Consider the following 14,768-nt stretch of genomic DNA (forward strand, 5'->3'; position numbering starts at 1 on the left):
GGCCCCCAAGTGCTCTGCTTCCGGTTCCTAAGCTGGGCTTCTGAGGGTTCTCTGGGCAGACAGACAGACTCCGGCTGGACTCGGGGGGCTGTCTGGTGCTGCTCGGCTCACGTAGCTCTTTTCCTTGGCCAGTGACCTGAAAATCAAGGTTGGCGATCAGCTCATCAACGCCCATAAGTTTGTACTGGCCGCGCGCAGTGAGAACTGGAGCTTGACCAGTCTGGCTTCCACTGAAGAATTGGACCTTTCGGGTGAGTCTCTGCCCTCTGGGGCCTGGGGCGGCTGTTCTGGAGAAAGCCCTTTGGGGAAGCGGTCATGCCAGCTTGGTGCCCAGGCAGGTCCCCTGGGTGAGCCCAGCAGGCATTTCGGTGTGCTTGTGTCCGTGGAGCAGAGCCCGTGGAGGCCAGAGGAGCTCCCCAGAGCTGGTGACTCCATGTAAAAAGGAGTCTGCGGGCCAACCTGCGTGCACTAGCGGGGTCTTCCTGAGCTCTCCCCATTGTTGCTTGGCCAGGTTTCTGTCTGGGCCGAGCCTCAGAGGGACCTTCCAGAGGATGAGACAGAACTTCAGAGGACGCCACTCTTCCATCCTCGGCCTCAGGCACCCCCCTTTAGGACTCCCTCCCTTCCATCTCTAGGGGCAGAGGGTCGCCCCCTAGGGAAGCCGAGTCTGTCTTCTGACTAAATTGTGAGGAGCTGAAATCGGCCCCTCAGGAAGTCACAGAGGTCAGATGTGAACGAGATCTCTGTACCCGCCCGTCCTGCCTAGATCTGGAAGCCCCCCCCCCCCATTCTCCCTGATAGGTGCCTCGTTTCTTGAGGCAGCCCACTCCCTTTAGGCCAGCTCTGGTGGTGAGGAACCCGTCCAACCGGGAGTGCTGCCGGGGCCCGCTCCCCCTGCTCCTCCAGAATCTTCTCTGTTCAGGCCACGTGCAGCGATGAAGTGCTGACTGTGTACAAGGCACTTGTTAAGTCCTAAAGGAGGGAGGCAGTCAGGGAGGAGGCTCTGGCAGCTGGGAAGAAGGGAAAGGCCTCCTGGAGGAGGCAGGGCTGAGGCTAAGTGTTTAATAGGAGGCCCAAGAAAGTGGGGGGCCGAGGGGACAAAAAAGTGGGAGGCCAAGGGGAGGATGGGGCATGGGCAGGGAATAGCAGAGAGGCCCGAGAAAGTGGGAGGCCGAGGGGGTGGACAGCGTTCCAGGGTGGCCTGTGGGCTGGGAACAGCAGAGGAGAGGCCTGTGTGGGACCTGCCAGAGGGGCAAGCACTGAAAAGATCGGACAGGCCCCTGCCCCTGCGGAGACGTGGGAGAAGTCCCCTCTCCTCTTCTTGGGGTCATGTGTCCTCTGTCATTTTATCACATCCCCATTCTTTATTTTTTTTATTTTATTATTTTTTCCTGAGGCTGGGGTTCAGTGACTTGCCCAGGGTCACACAGCCAGGAAGTGTTAAGTGTCTGACACCAGATTTGAACTCGGGTCCTCCTGAATTCAGGGCGGGTGCTCTACCCACTGCGCTACCTGGCTACTCCATGTCCCCATTCTTTAAAACACTTTTTAAAATCGGTTTTTATCAGTGGTGCTTTTGTATATCACCTCAGCTTTCCCGCCCTAGAGAGCCCTCCTGTCCGGCAAGTGATCTTTTTAAGTGACTTTAAGAAGAAAGTAACTGACCCCGCTGGGTAGCTCACGGTCTGGTGCATGCAGTAGGTGGTTAATAAATGTGATTGCCTGTGTTCACCCCAGCGGCCTCTCTGTGTCGGTCACAGTCTCAGTTTCTAACATTCCACGTTCTGTGTTGGTTCAGCCATTCCCCGGGCCTTGGGCGCCCCCTTTCTTCCCAGCTGCCATGGCTCTTTTGGCGAGTGTGGAGACTCTCCTCCGGGCCCTCCTTGGGGCGCCTGCGAGTCGCGGGCTCTGAGCGTCCGGTCGCTCTCTTTGCGCCACTCCGAATGGCTCTCTGCTGGTTCTGGCGATTCAGATTCCAGGGCAGGTGGTGGGTAGAAACCCAGAGCAATCTAGAGCAGGCCCCGGAGCCGTTGGTTCAGCTGCCCCCCGCTTGACAGGTGCCCCCTTCTTTTCAGGCTTGCTCTGACTAGGCGGCTCCGTGAGTGAAGCCCATTTGTTCCCAATCCTGTCCTCCCGTCTGAATTCCCTCTTCCTGCCGCACCCCCATATCCAGGATGGTGCTGAGGCTTGGCCATTTCCCCTTTGTGGCAGCCCTAAGAGCGCTCTCTGACACTGCTCCCCCCTTTTACCGCCTCTCCTCCCCACACACCTGGGCCACTGTGGTAGGGGAGACATCCTGCCCTCCCACTGGAAGAGCATTCCCTGGTGGCCAGAGCCGGGTCCAGCTGGCCCAGGCACTGCCCCCCCCCCATTACTCCCCCCCCACTCCTCTGCCTGGCAGAAGGCTTTGGGTCTGACAGGCTGCTTTTTCTTACGCAGACGCTGACCCCGAGGTGACGATGGCCTTGCTCCGCTGGGTCTACACCGATGACTTGGAGCTCAAGGAAGATGATGTCTTCTTGACCGAGTTGATGAGGCTGGCCAACCGCTTCCAGCTGCAGCTCCTGCGGGAAAGGTGAGTCACCCGGACCTGGAAACGGGCTCACAAGGTCGGGGAACTGCACTGAGGACGCAGTCAGGGCCTTTGAACAGTTCTGGGCTCAGAATCGCTTTTTTAAAAAGAATTCTCCCTTTTTGAATGGGCTTGATGTGAGCACCTGAGCATGTCGATAGACAAAACTAGCGCACGTGAGATGGAATTTCTGCTCTTGAGTGTGTTTTTTACTCTAAATTGGACAGTAACAAGCTTGTCTTCATCCTCTGGCGCTTTCATCTGCTCTTTTCTGGGCTGCGTGCATTTTTTCTTTCTTCTTGCTATGTGAGAACAAAATCTAGAACTGAAATAATTTAGGAAGAAGTTGATTAAATCTAGCAGAAGGGAGAGCTGAGAAGGGATGGCCCCTTCTTCCCCATTGTAAGGATGGCTGGTCATTGGTTTGATCAGAGTCCTTTTTACTCAAGTTCGCCGTTACAGAAAATGGTAATTTTGTGAGCACCTATCTGCTGCCAGACACTGGGCCAAGCACTTGATAAACATCACCGAGTGTTACACCCCTATGGACTACTCTAACCTGGTAGCTCCCCTTAGAGCTACTCTTAATGCCCGTCCGTCGACGGCACGGCTAGGCCACACTTACCCATCTTCGGGCACCAACCCGGATCCCACAGAGACAGACCACCAGGAGGTAGGGGTGAAGGAAAGGGAACTTTATTCTGAGATAGCACACATTTATACCCCACTGATGATATGGGAAAGGAGGAAGTCCTCTAGGAACCTGGCATAATGGGATTGGCCCGAGGAGAAGGAGGGAGGCGTGCTAGGCTTTGAGAGCTCTAAGGAGGGGGCCTGGTACCTGGAATCAAGACACCGCCTCACGGGGCTGTGCCCCATCTCCACGTAGGACTCGCCTGCTCCTCAGAACCTTTCATCCCTCAGGTCCTCCCACATGCCTTGAACTGCATTCCTTGCTTCTAGAGGCTTTTTAACCCTTACAGCCAAGTTACAAAATGATCCCGCGGCCATCCTGGAAGTTGGGTCTCTGTTTTCTAGTAGAAGAACTCAGTGGGGTCAGAGACTGGATTAGAACTTGGGTGTTCCTGACTCCAGCTCAGCACTCTGCCCTAATCCTCCTCCATCCCTTTGCCCCTTTGTGGCTTCTTACAGGAGTGGGATATTCTGCTAATGCCCGGGCCGATCTTTATCCAGCCATATTCCAGTTGGCGCCACCCCATAATAGCTGCTCTCTGGCTCTTTGTGCAGATGGTTCCTTTCCCTCTTTCTTTGGTCTCTTGGAGCATGGCACAGTTGTGGCAGAAACCTCAGTGCAGGGAAGTCTCAAGCAGGACCCGGCAGTGAGCAGCCCTGCTTTCCGGCAGCTCTTCAACATTAGTTGCTTTCCTTTCTGGGGAACTTCATCAGTTAGTTGGACATGAGGTCACTTTAACTTGCATTTCTCAGATTGTTTCCTGTTGTTAGTCGTTTCAGCCGTGTCTGACTCTTTGTGACCCCATTTGGGGATTTCTTGGCAAATAAACTGGACTCAGCCATTGCCTTCTTCTCCATCTCATTTTCTAGGTGAGGAAACTGGGGCAAAGAGGGTAAAATGGCTTGCCCAGGGTTACACAGGTAGGATGTTTCTAAGGCCAGACTGGAAGTCAGGACCAGGAACCCTAGGGAACAGTATTGTTTCCCATCCCAAGGGAAGAGGGTCACTGAGGAATCCGAGATATCAATTATAATTCCAAGGAATCAGGAACCCTTCCTAGGTAAGGAGTACAGCATAGACATAGATAGGGAGCAGTGACAACATCTCTCTCTGATTTATACTACCTTGGAAGCACTGACAACTTGTAAACCCTCAGAATTAGCTCTGAAAAGAGCAGTGCAAAAAACCCTAAAGCTTCAAACAGTTCTTGCCAAGAAATACGCTAGAAAATGAGCAAAAAACAAACATTAACAGTAACAACAACATAAAACCCTGACCACAAAAGTAACTATGGTGACAGACAAAGACATAATCTCAGAAGATAAGAATAACAAAATAAGCTTAAAAATTGAATTCTACATAAGCCCAATAAGAATTCTTGGAAGAAATTTTAAAAATATTTTCAAATTCACATTGAGTGGTAGAGGTATAATTGGGGAAAGAAATGAGAACATATGAAAATACAGTAAAAGAGGCACAAAAATGCTATAAGGAAATAACTATTTAAAAAGCAATATTGGCTAAATGGAAAAGGAGGCACAAAAGTTCATTCAAAAAAATAATTCCACATCAAGAAACAATCAAAGTTAAATGAATGAAAAGGTAGAATAAAATGTAAAACATCTCTTGGAAAAACAACTTACCTGGAAACGAGATCAGGGAGAGAGAATTTAAGAATTATGGGACTGCCTAAAAGCCATGATCAAGGAAAACTGCCCTAATTTCCTAGAATCAGGGTAGAATAGAAATTGAAAGAATCTACCAATTGATCACTTGACAAGATTCTCAAAATGAAAATCTTGGGATTATTACAGCTAAATTGCAGAACTCCCAGCTAAAAGAGGAAATACTTTAGGCAGCCAGAAAGAAATCCAAATGCCATGGAGCCACAGCGAAGATCACACAAGATCCAGCATCCACCACATTAAAGGAGAAGAAAGATTAGAATATGTTATTCCAAAATGCTTAAGAATTAGAGTTACAAAGAATATCTTACCCAGCAAAACTAAATAAAATCATTCAAGGGAAAAAAAAATTGGATATTTAATGTAATAGAGGACTTTCAAGCTTCCTAACAAAAAGACTTGAACTGAATAGAAAATATGACTTTCCAAACACAAGACTCAAGGGAAACATTAAAAGGTTAACTTGAAAAAGAAATCATAAGAGACTCAATAAGGTTAAACTATTTACCTTTTCCTATTGATAGATAATAACATGTATCATCTAATAACTTTATTAGGACAGTTTAAAGGATTCTATGTAGAAAGAGGTTGTAAGAGTGAATCAGTTATTTTTAGATCATGTAAAAAAATGTCTAGGTGGGAAAGGAATGCCCTGGAGGAGGGGGGGGAAGGGAGAGAAAAGGGAAACTTATCTTAAAAGAGGTATGCAAGGAAAGGTTTTTACAGTGGAGGGGGAAATAATTCAGGGTAGACAGTGCTTAAATATATAAAATTAATTGGTAATAGAAATTTATCTGATCCAACAGGGAAGTAAGCCAGGGGATGAGAGAGAGGAGGAGGGGCCGTGATAAAAGGGGGAGCTGGTAAAAGAAGGGAGTGATCCAAAGTAACACAGACTTTAGAAGAGGGACAAAATAAAAAATGAGAGAGAGGGATAAAGAGAAGAGAATAGGATGGAGGAAAATGTACTATTGGTAGTCATGCCTGTGAATTTGAATGAGATAAACTTAGCCATAAAACAGAACAGGAGAGCCGAATGGATGAGAAACCAGAATCCAGCAATATGTTATGTGCAAGAGACACACTTGCAACAAAAAGTCACACACACAGTTAAAATAAAGAGTTGGAGTCAAATCTAATCTGCATCAGCTGAAATAAAAAAAGGCAGGGGTAACTGTTAGGTTCTTACTAAGTGCTAATGAGACGGGACATTACAGGTAACAGTCACGATCTCAGAAAAAAACAAAAGCAAGCACTCCATAAAGAATCTACATTTTGCTAAGAAGAACTATACACAATGAACTGTGGTATATCAATATCCAATATGTATGCACCAAATGGCATAGCATCCAAATTCGTAAAGGAAAAGTAAAGGAGGAAACAGTAAATGTATAATAGTAGAGAACCTCAACTTTTCCCTCTTGGAGCAAAATAAATCTAACAACAAAACAAATAAGAAAGAAGTCAAGGAGAAGAATAGAATCTTAGAAAAATTAGATATGCTAGACCTTTGGAGAAAATCGAATGGGAATATGAAGAAAAAGGAGGATACCTTATTCTTAGCTATATGTCATACTTTCACAAAAATTGACCATGTAGTAATTAGATCATAAAAGCCTCATAATCAAATGCAGAAAAACAGAAATAGTAAATGTATTCTTTTTAGCCAACAATACAATAAAAATCACATTTAATAAAAGATAGTACAGGCATAGATCAAAAACTAATTGAAAACTAAATAATCTAATCATAAATAATGTAAAAAGCAAATCAGAAATAACCAAAATTTCATTAAAGACAACAATGAAACATTCCAAAATTTGTGGAAGGCAACCAAGGCAGTAGTTAGCAGGAAATTTATATCTCTAATTGCATATAACAATAAAAGAAAGAGCAGATCAACTTGGGCATGCAAGAAATTAGAAAAGAGAATAAGTTTAAAATTCTCAATTAAACACCAAAATGAATACCCTAATCATCAAAGGAGAGATTTGCAAGCCATTGAAATAATTAATAAAACTAGGAGCTGGTTTATGAGGGAAAAACCCCCAAATAAACATTTACTTTTATTTAAAAAAAAAAAAAGAAGAAGAAAATTAAATTGCTAGTATCAAAAATGAAAAGACAAAATATATCATTAGTGAAGATGAATTTATTGCAATTCTTGAGTTATTTTGTCCAATTACATACTAGTAAAACTGACAGTCTAAATGAGATGGGTGAATATTTTTAAAACATAAACTGTCCAAAATAACAGAAGAGAAAATAGAATACTTAAATAACCCAAACTTAGAAAAAAGAAATTGGACTTACTATTGATAAACTTTCTAAGAAAAAAACCCCCAGTCTCAGATGGATTCACATGTGAATTCCACCAAACATTAAAGAAGCAGTTAATCCCAGTACAATACATTCCTGTTATAAATGTCGGCATTAGGACAACATCAGCATAATTGACCATATCTATAATAAAACCAGCAGAAATCATATGATCGTATCAATAGATGCAGAAAAAGCTTTTGACAAAAAAACAGACTCATTCCTGTTTAAAAAACAACAACAACAACAAAAAAAAAGGGATTAATGGAGCTTTCCTTTAAAATGAAAAGTAATATTTATCTAAAAGATAAAGAGCAATAAATACTAAGTGATTTTGCACTTAGGAGGACTTTATTCACCTCAGCTTTCTTATCAGTAAAATAAAGTGGTTGTACTAGAAAAAAAATAAAATGAAGAGCAAGCATTATCTATAATCGGGATAAATTAGAAGTCTTCCAAATGAGATTAGAAGTGAAGAAAAAAATGTCCATTATTACCACTATTTTTCATTATATTAGAAATGCTAGCTATAGCAATAAGACAAGAAAAGGATGTTGAAGGAATAAGAATAGGTAACAAGAAAACAAAACTCTCAGTTGTTACAGATAATTTGATAGTATTGTAGAGAATCAACTAAAAAACTAGTTGAAGCCATTAACAACTTCAGCAAAGTTGCAGGATATGAAATAAACCCACACAAATCATTGGCATTTCTATATGCGACCAACAGAAGTCAACAGGAAGAGATAGAAATAGAATTCCATTGGAAAATAACTGCAGATAATATAAAAAACCACTCGAGAGTCTGCTTGCCAACAGAAACCCGGGGATTATATAACTGCAGTTACAAAATCACTTGTTCACACAAGCAAAGATAGATTTAAACAGTTGGAAAAATATTTTTGCTGATGAGTAGGCCAAATCAACATAAAAAAATGATAATTCTACCTGTTACTTTACTTATTCAAATATGGCATACCAGCCAAACTACTAAAGAATTATTTTATATACTTATATAATATTTTATATAATAATATAACAGAATTCATCTACAAGAATAAAAGTTCAAGAATATCAATGAGGAAAAAAGTTAGGGAAGGCAGACTAATACTTCCATATTTCAAACTATATTTTAAAGCAGTAATCTTCGAAACAGTCTGGTACTAATGAAGAAATGAAATGGTGGATCAGTGGAATATATTAGGTACACAATGCACAATAGTAAATGACCACTGTAACCTAGTGTCTGAGAAATCCAAAGCTTTTGGGATAAGAATTTCAACATCTGGTTAAAAATTGCCGGGGAAAGAAACTAGATATAGACCAGTGCCTCATACCCTGTGCCGAGATAAGGTCAAAATGGATATGTGATTTAGAAATTAAAAGATGAGATCTTAAGATCTCCTTAAAAAAAGGAGAACTGTACCTCTCAGATCTCTGGATACGGAAAGAATTATGACTAAATGAGATGGAGGGGATTGTGGGAAGTGAAATAAATAATTTTGATTATATGAAATTTCTGTTTTGGGGGGGTTTTTAAATTAATTTTATAATTATAACATTTTTTTTTGACAGTACATATGCATAGGTAAAATATTTCCTATATATAGGGAAAAAAAAGATTATATGAAATTTCAAAGCTTTTGCACAAAAATAATTCAGCCCAAATTAGAAAGAAAAACCTTTGAAGCAGTTTTCTCCAATAAAAGTCTCATTTCCCAACTGAGGAACTGAGGCGAATTTGTAAAAATAAGAACCATTTTGCAATTACAAATGATCAAAGCATATGAAAACACAGTTTTCAGAAGAAAAATATCAAAATTATCAATAGTTACATGAAAAAAAAATCACTACTGACTAGAGAAAAGTAATTTAAAGCAATTCTGAGATATCCAATTGCGAAGGTCTGGTCTAGCTCCTCTTGTCAGGATAAGCAAAAGCCCCATGTTGGGCGCCAAATGTAGCGAGCTGTCATCTCCAGAAGCTGCCGGATCGCTCTCTGGGAAGAGTTCTGCTGTGTCTACTCAAATCTCTCAGACAGATTCTTCTTCCTGTAGAGAACTGTTGCCTCCAGGCAGTTGCCGTTAACTCTTGTCCAGAGAAGTGACTTCCCTTCCTGCAGAGAGCCCCGTCAGGCCTGATGTAGTGCAGAGACTTCTCTTCCTGGAGTGCTGTCCTCCAGCCCTTGTCCTTCCCCAGTCCAGACTGCTCTCCAAGCTCAATGTTGCCTCTTTTTATCCTCCCAGAGAATGGGCGTGGGATAATGCAAGGGCTTCTGGGAAGAACCACTTCAACCAATGAGATTGCTCCTTCTAGGATTCCTAAGGTGTAAACTCCCTTTACAGGTCTGAGCCAGAGAACTGTCAAGTCAACCTGAGTTCTCACCTTGTAATTGTCCAGACAACCTGAATTCTCACCTTGTCACTGTCCAGACAACCTGAGTTCTCACTTAGTAATCCTAACATCATCCCACCTATATCAGATGGGCTAACTTGACAGAAAAAGAGAATGACAAATAATGGGGAGGGCATGTGGGAAAATATGGACGCTAATGCACTGCTGGTAAAGTTGTGATATAATGCAGCAATTCTGGAGAACATTTAGAACTCCACCAAAGGACTGTAAAATTGCACATACCCTTTGAGGGACCAATACTACTACTAGGTTTGTATCCTAAAGGTATTAATGAACAGGAGAAGAGACCTCTCTGTACAAAAATATTTATAGCAGCTCTTTGTAGCCAAGAATTGAAAATTGAGGGGATGCTCATCAATTGGGGAGTGGCTGAATAAGTTGTGCTAGATAATCGTGATGGAATACTGTTGAGCTATAAGAAATGATGACCAGGATAGTTTCAGAAAAAACTGGGAAGACGCATATAACTGATTCATGGTGCAGTGAAACAGAACTAGGAGAATGTTGAAATAATAGCAGTGATATTAAAGAAATAAACGAAAATGAAATTTTTATAAAGGGTTTTTTGATTGTGTTTCTTGCTCTGTGGTCTCCCAAGAGTTTCGGACAGTCTGTAGTTACTCTGAATGGGATTTCTCTTTCTATCTCTTCCTGCTGGGTTTTGTGGGTGGCGCACAGAATCCCTTCTTTTTGCCTGCGCTTGGTCCTTCCCCTCACTTTTCTCCGCTCATTCCTTCAGCTAGCATCTCTAGCGTGCTAGAAAGTAGTGGCGGCGTGGATCTCTTGGCTTTACGGAAAGGCCAGTAGTTTATCCCCATAATACTGGCTGGCTCTTTGTCTTAGAGAGGCACGACTCGCGAGAGCTTCCCACTTCATCCCTGGTCTGCTTCTTCTTTGGGTAGGTGTGAGAAAGGAGTGATGTCCTTGGTAAATGTGAGAAATTGTATCCGTTTCTATCAAACTGCAGAAGAACTGAATGCTACCACTCTGATGAACTATTGTGCGGAAATCATCGCCAGCCACTGGGTAAGTTCTGCTCCCCCTCTCCTGCATGGTCCCCCAGCCCCCATCCCAGCCCCCTGGGGCCCTCAAGGGGGCAGGCTCCTGGAGGGCAGGGCCTGCCCTGGGCCGATAGCTTCATAAATGTTTATTAACTGACTGGCAGAAGTGAGGAGAAAGGGCCTTCTGGGGCGGGCACAGAGATGGAGTATTGTCCTTAGGGGGCGGGAGGGGAGTTTGTATGGTCAGGCCGACACCTGCCTAGACATATCTATTTACATACTATTCCGTTTTGTATTATACGAGATGTGTGTCTGTGCACTTAGAAGGCTGTTTATGAGGACACATACACATACATAAAACCGTGTTGGAGGCCGACTTTGAAGGACATTTGACGTCCAGTGGGTCTGAGCTGAGGCCTCTCGGGGTCTCTTGACTAGGGCGGCACTGTGGGAAGGCCCTTTGGCTGCTGAGATGAGGGAGCAGGGCCTGGAAAGCTGAGGGGGAGGGGATGAGAGGAGGAGGTCCTCCTGGGAGGGGCGACCCTTGGCCACAGCTGGGGACCCAGAGGAAGCCTCAGAGGTGGCAATGTACTGGGGGAAAGAGGTGCCCGGGCTCCCTGGGTTTACTTGGGGGTCGTCAGTGAGTCATGGCAGAAGGCCCAGCCACCCTCGCTTAAGTAACAGTTTCCCTTCCCACGTGTGGGGGGAGCTTTGGCACACCTGCCTCCTCCTCAGTTTTCCCGTCTGTACAGTGGGAGCAGGGACCTGACTCTCACTGGGGCTGTGGCGGGGCTGGTTCTTGTGGTCTTTCTGCAAGATCTGTCCCGGCCTCCATCTGTTATAGCTCCCATCGGGTGGGTGAGCTCCCCCGACGTCGGAGTCCGTAGTGGGGCTCCTTTTCCCTCCTCACTGTAACCGATTCCATGTCTTTAGAACTGATTTTCTCTCCGGCTTCCCGGCTAAGAGAGAGCACAGGGTGGGGTTTACAGTTATTTGACAGGACCCACCAACAAAGCATTTATTCAGTGCTTACTGTGTGCCATGGGGTGCTAGGGGGACAGAAAGGGGGCCCTCCTTGCTCTGCGGGACCTTGGATTCTGCTGGGGAAGTCACCCCCACTAGGGATGAGGAGGGGGAGCGAGGTGGCCCGGTTGGGTGGGATGGGAAGTGGGGCTCCGGGGTGCTGTAGCGGCAGGGGGTCAGGGCTTGTTCCGGGAGGAGCAGGGCAGGATGTGAAGGGGGACCTCTCCTCAGTGGTGAAATTGGTGTCTCGGCTAAAAGACGTCCCACCCAGGGGGTCCGCTCTGCCTCCTATTCACTGTGAGTCTGGGGGAGGTCAGTGGCCGGCCGGCATCCTTCAGCTGGCGGGCTGGTCCCCCCCAGGATGACCTGAGCAAGGAAGACTTCAGCAGCATGAGCGCCCAGCTGCTCTACCAGATGATCCGCTCCAAGACGCAGCACGCCCTGCACAAGGCCATCCGTCTGGAGCGCGAGGACGTCGTCTTCCTCTACCTCATTGAGATGGACGCGCAGGTGCTGCCCGGGGGGGCCGAGGGGGGAGCAGGGACTGAGGGAGAGGAGGGGAGCGGGGGCCAAGGGCCCTGAGAGCAGCGGCTGAGCCCAAGGGAAACGTCCCTGCCGATGGCTCACCGGCCGCCCCGTTTGCACCAGCTGCCCTTGAAGCTGAACGAGCTGGATCCCAACGGAGACCTCGCCTTAGATCTCGCCCTTTCTCGGAGGCTGGAGAGCATCGCCACCACCCTCGTGAGCCACAGGGCGGACGTGGACATGGTGGACAAGAGCGGCCGGAGCCTGCTGCACAAAGCCATCCAGAGAGGTGGGGCTCCCCATGGCCTGCGCCCTGGGCTCCACGGGCTGGGTTCCCAGGCCGACCCGAGGGGAGGGGGCTCAGCGTCCTCTGAATAGTGGCTGTCTGGAGCTTGAGGTTGGGGAGGGTCTGTGCCAGGAGCTTCTCCTGGGCTGGTCTGCAGGGGGCAGCGATGGGTAGTAGATGGAGGCAAGAATACCTCCTCTCCAGAGTGTAAGTGTGCGAGTGACCGTGCGTGTGAGTGCAAGTGACCGCGTGTGAGTGCGCACAAGTGTGTGTGCGAGTGACCGTGCGTGTGAGTGCGAGTGACCGCGTGTGAGTGCAAGTGACCGCGTGTGAGTGCGCACAAGTGTGTGTGCGAGTGACCGCGTGGGAGTGCGCGCATGCAGGAGAGAGGGGTCACATCTTCCTGCGGGCCCTCTTCAACAGGAGACAGCTTTTCAGCCACCTTCCTCATCAAGAACGGCGCCCTGGTGAACGCCGCCACCGCGGGGGCCCAGGAGACGCCGCTGCACCTGGTGGCCTCGTCCAGCTGCAGGAAGGGCACGGCGGAGGCCGCCTCCGAGATGGCGCGGATCACCGAATCCCTGCTGCAGGCCGGGGCCAACCCCAACATGCAGGACGCCCGAGGGAGGTGAGTGCGGGATTCTCGGTGGGCGCTCCCTGGGGGGCCGGAGGGGCAGACCGATCCCCCTGCCCCCTTCTCCCCCATGATGGCAGTCTCCCCTTCAGCTCTCTCCACCCGTTTAGCCCCTCAAGGATTTCCTGTGTGTTGTTGTCTCTTTGGGGTCACGGTGTGTGGCGTCGAACCCTGTTAAACAAGCCATCTAGCCCTCGGCCAGGGGGTCTCTAGCCTGTCCTGGAGCTCAGCTTGGAGCCTCAACATGAAGAGGCCTGCCACACGTCATCGTCGTGGAAGTGGGGGGACATTGCCCCCCAGCCTTGAGGGTAGCTTGAGCTGTGTTTGGGGGGGCTGTTGTCCTAGCTGGGGGAAGCAAGAAACTCAAAAGCATGCTGGGTCCTTTCAGACAGTTAAAAGAACCATGGGGGAGGGAGGGCTCAAGGCTGGCCACCAGGACTCGTCTTGCCCGTGGGGCCCGTCCAGAGCAGCCAGAATCCCTAGGGCTGCATCTTCACAGCTCAGGGCGGCAGAGGTCCAGACCGTATGTGGTCCTTGCCCCTTCCAATGTGCTGGTTGCTTTGAAATGTCCCCCATCTTGTCCTTGGGCCTGAGAGGAGATGGGCCAGGGGGCCTTCACTTCAGGGGGGTCTGGCTGGCACTCTAGCCTGGGGGGGGGGAATGAAGGGATCAGCACATTAGTAGTTGTTTGCCGGAGAGCCGGACATCTGGAGGAGCCGGCTGTAAGCGCCCTCTCGGCCTTCCTCCCCGTGTGGAGCCTCGGCCGGTCCCCCACCTCCCGGGGCCACCGCGAAAGGCTGGGGGGGGGGCTCCTGCTTGGCCCCTGCCACTCACTTCAGAGATGAGGCAGTGAGGGCTGGCAGGGGAGGCAAGTGGGCTGGTGACCCAGCCCAGGTCACCGGGCTCAGGCTTGCCCTAGGCCTCCACCCCCAGCTGGACCGGGCCAGGCTCATGACAGCTGCCCTCTGTGAGTCGGCGGGCCTGGAAGCAGGCCTCAAGGGTCAGTGGTTGCCGGGCTGGCCAGGGCGGGGGGGGGGGGGCAGCCTCCCACCGCATCGATGCCCTCCCCCCCAGAAGGCAATTGAGGTGACTGTGTCCCGCTTGTTCTTCTGGCAGGACTCCGTTGCATTCATCGATCATTGCCCGGAACGACGTCGTCTTCAGTCAGCTCCTGCAGTGCAAACAGTACGTACCCGGGTAACAGCGGGGGGCCGGGCCCTGCCGAGACTTCAGGGCCTTCCTGGGAATTGAGGTCCTGACAGCCCCAGCCACGTGCAGCAGCCCGGCCGCCGTGTCCACTGGGGGCGCCACGTCTGTCAGAAACAGCCTGCCCACGGGAGCTCTCGAGTTTGTCGGCGTGAGGGGCAGCGTGGCGCTGACGAAGCTCCCAAAGTCGTGCGATTATCTCAGGGGACGCAGGAAAAGCTTTTGGGGAGACCTGGCACCCGTTCTTACTAAGAAACTAGAGAAATCAGCACCAGAGGGGGGGGGAGCTTAAGCGAGGGCGCCCACTCTCACCGCTGGCCCTTACCTGAGTGATGAGACAAGAAAAGAAACAGAAGGAATTAGGGGAGGTCGGAGCAAAACGCTCACTCCTTGCAGGTGACGTGACGG

General features: G+C 48.3%; 1 protein-coding gene across 2 annotated transcripts in view; it reads left to right on the top strand.

Annotated features, from left to right (window-relative positions):
- Nucleotides 1-14,768, top strand: part of ANKFY1 (ankyrin repeat and FYVE domain containing 1) — a 51,362-nt gene that overhangs the window by 14,611 nt on the left and 21,983 nt on the right. For both annotated transcript variants that reach the window (XM_074297773.1, XM_074297772.1), the window contains exons 3-9: nt 133-251; nt 2,440-2,575; nt 10,588-10,711; nt 12,070-12,219; nt 12,358-12,523; nt 12,944-13,148; nt 14,271-14,339. In XM_074297773.1, the coding sequence (XP_074153874.1) occupies nt 2,460-2,575; nt 10,588-10,711; nt 12,070-12,219; nt 12,358-12,523; nt 12,944-13,148; nt 14,271-14,339 (830 nt within the window). In that variant the 5' untranslated portion in view covers nt 133-251; nt 2,440-2,459. The remainder of the gene's footprint in view (nt 1-132; nt 252-2,439; nt 2,576-10,587; nt 10,712-12,069; nt 12,220-12,357; nt 12,524-12,943; nt 13,149-14,270; nt 14,340-14,768) is intronic.

The sequence above is a fragment of the Sminthopsis crassicaudata genome, chromosome 3 (genome assembly GCF_048593235.1).
Source record: "Sminthopsis crassicaudata isolate SCR6 chromosome 3, ASM4859323v1, whole genome shotgun sequence".
Lineage (NCBI taxonomy): Eukaryota > Metazoa > Chordata > Mammalia > Dasyuromorphia > Dasyuridae > Sminthopsis > Sminthopsis crassicaudata.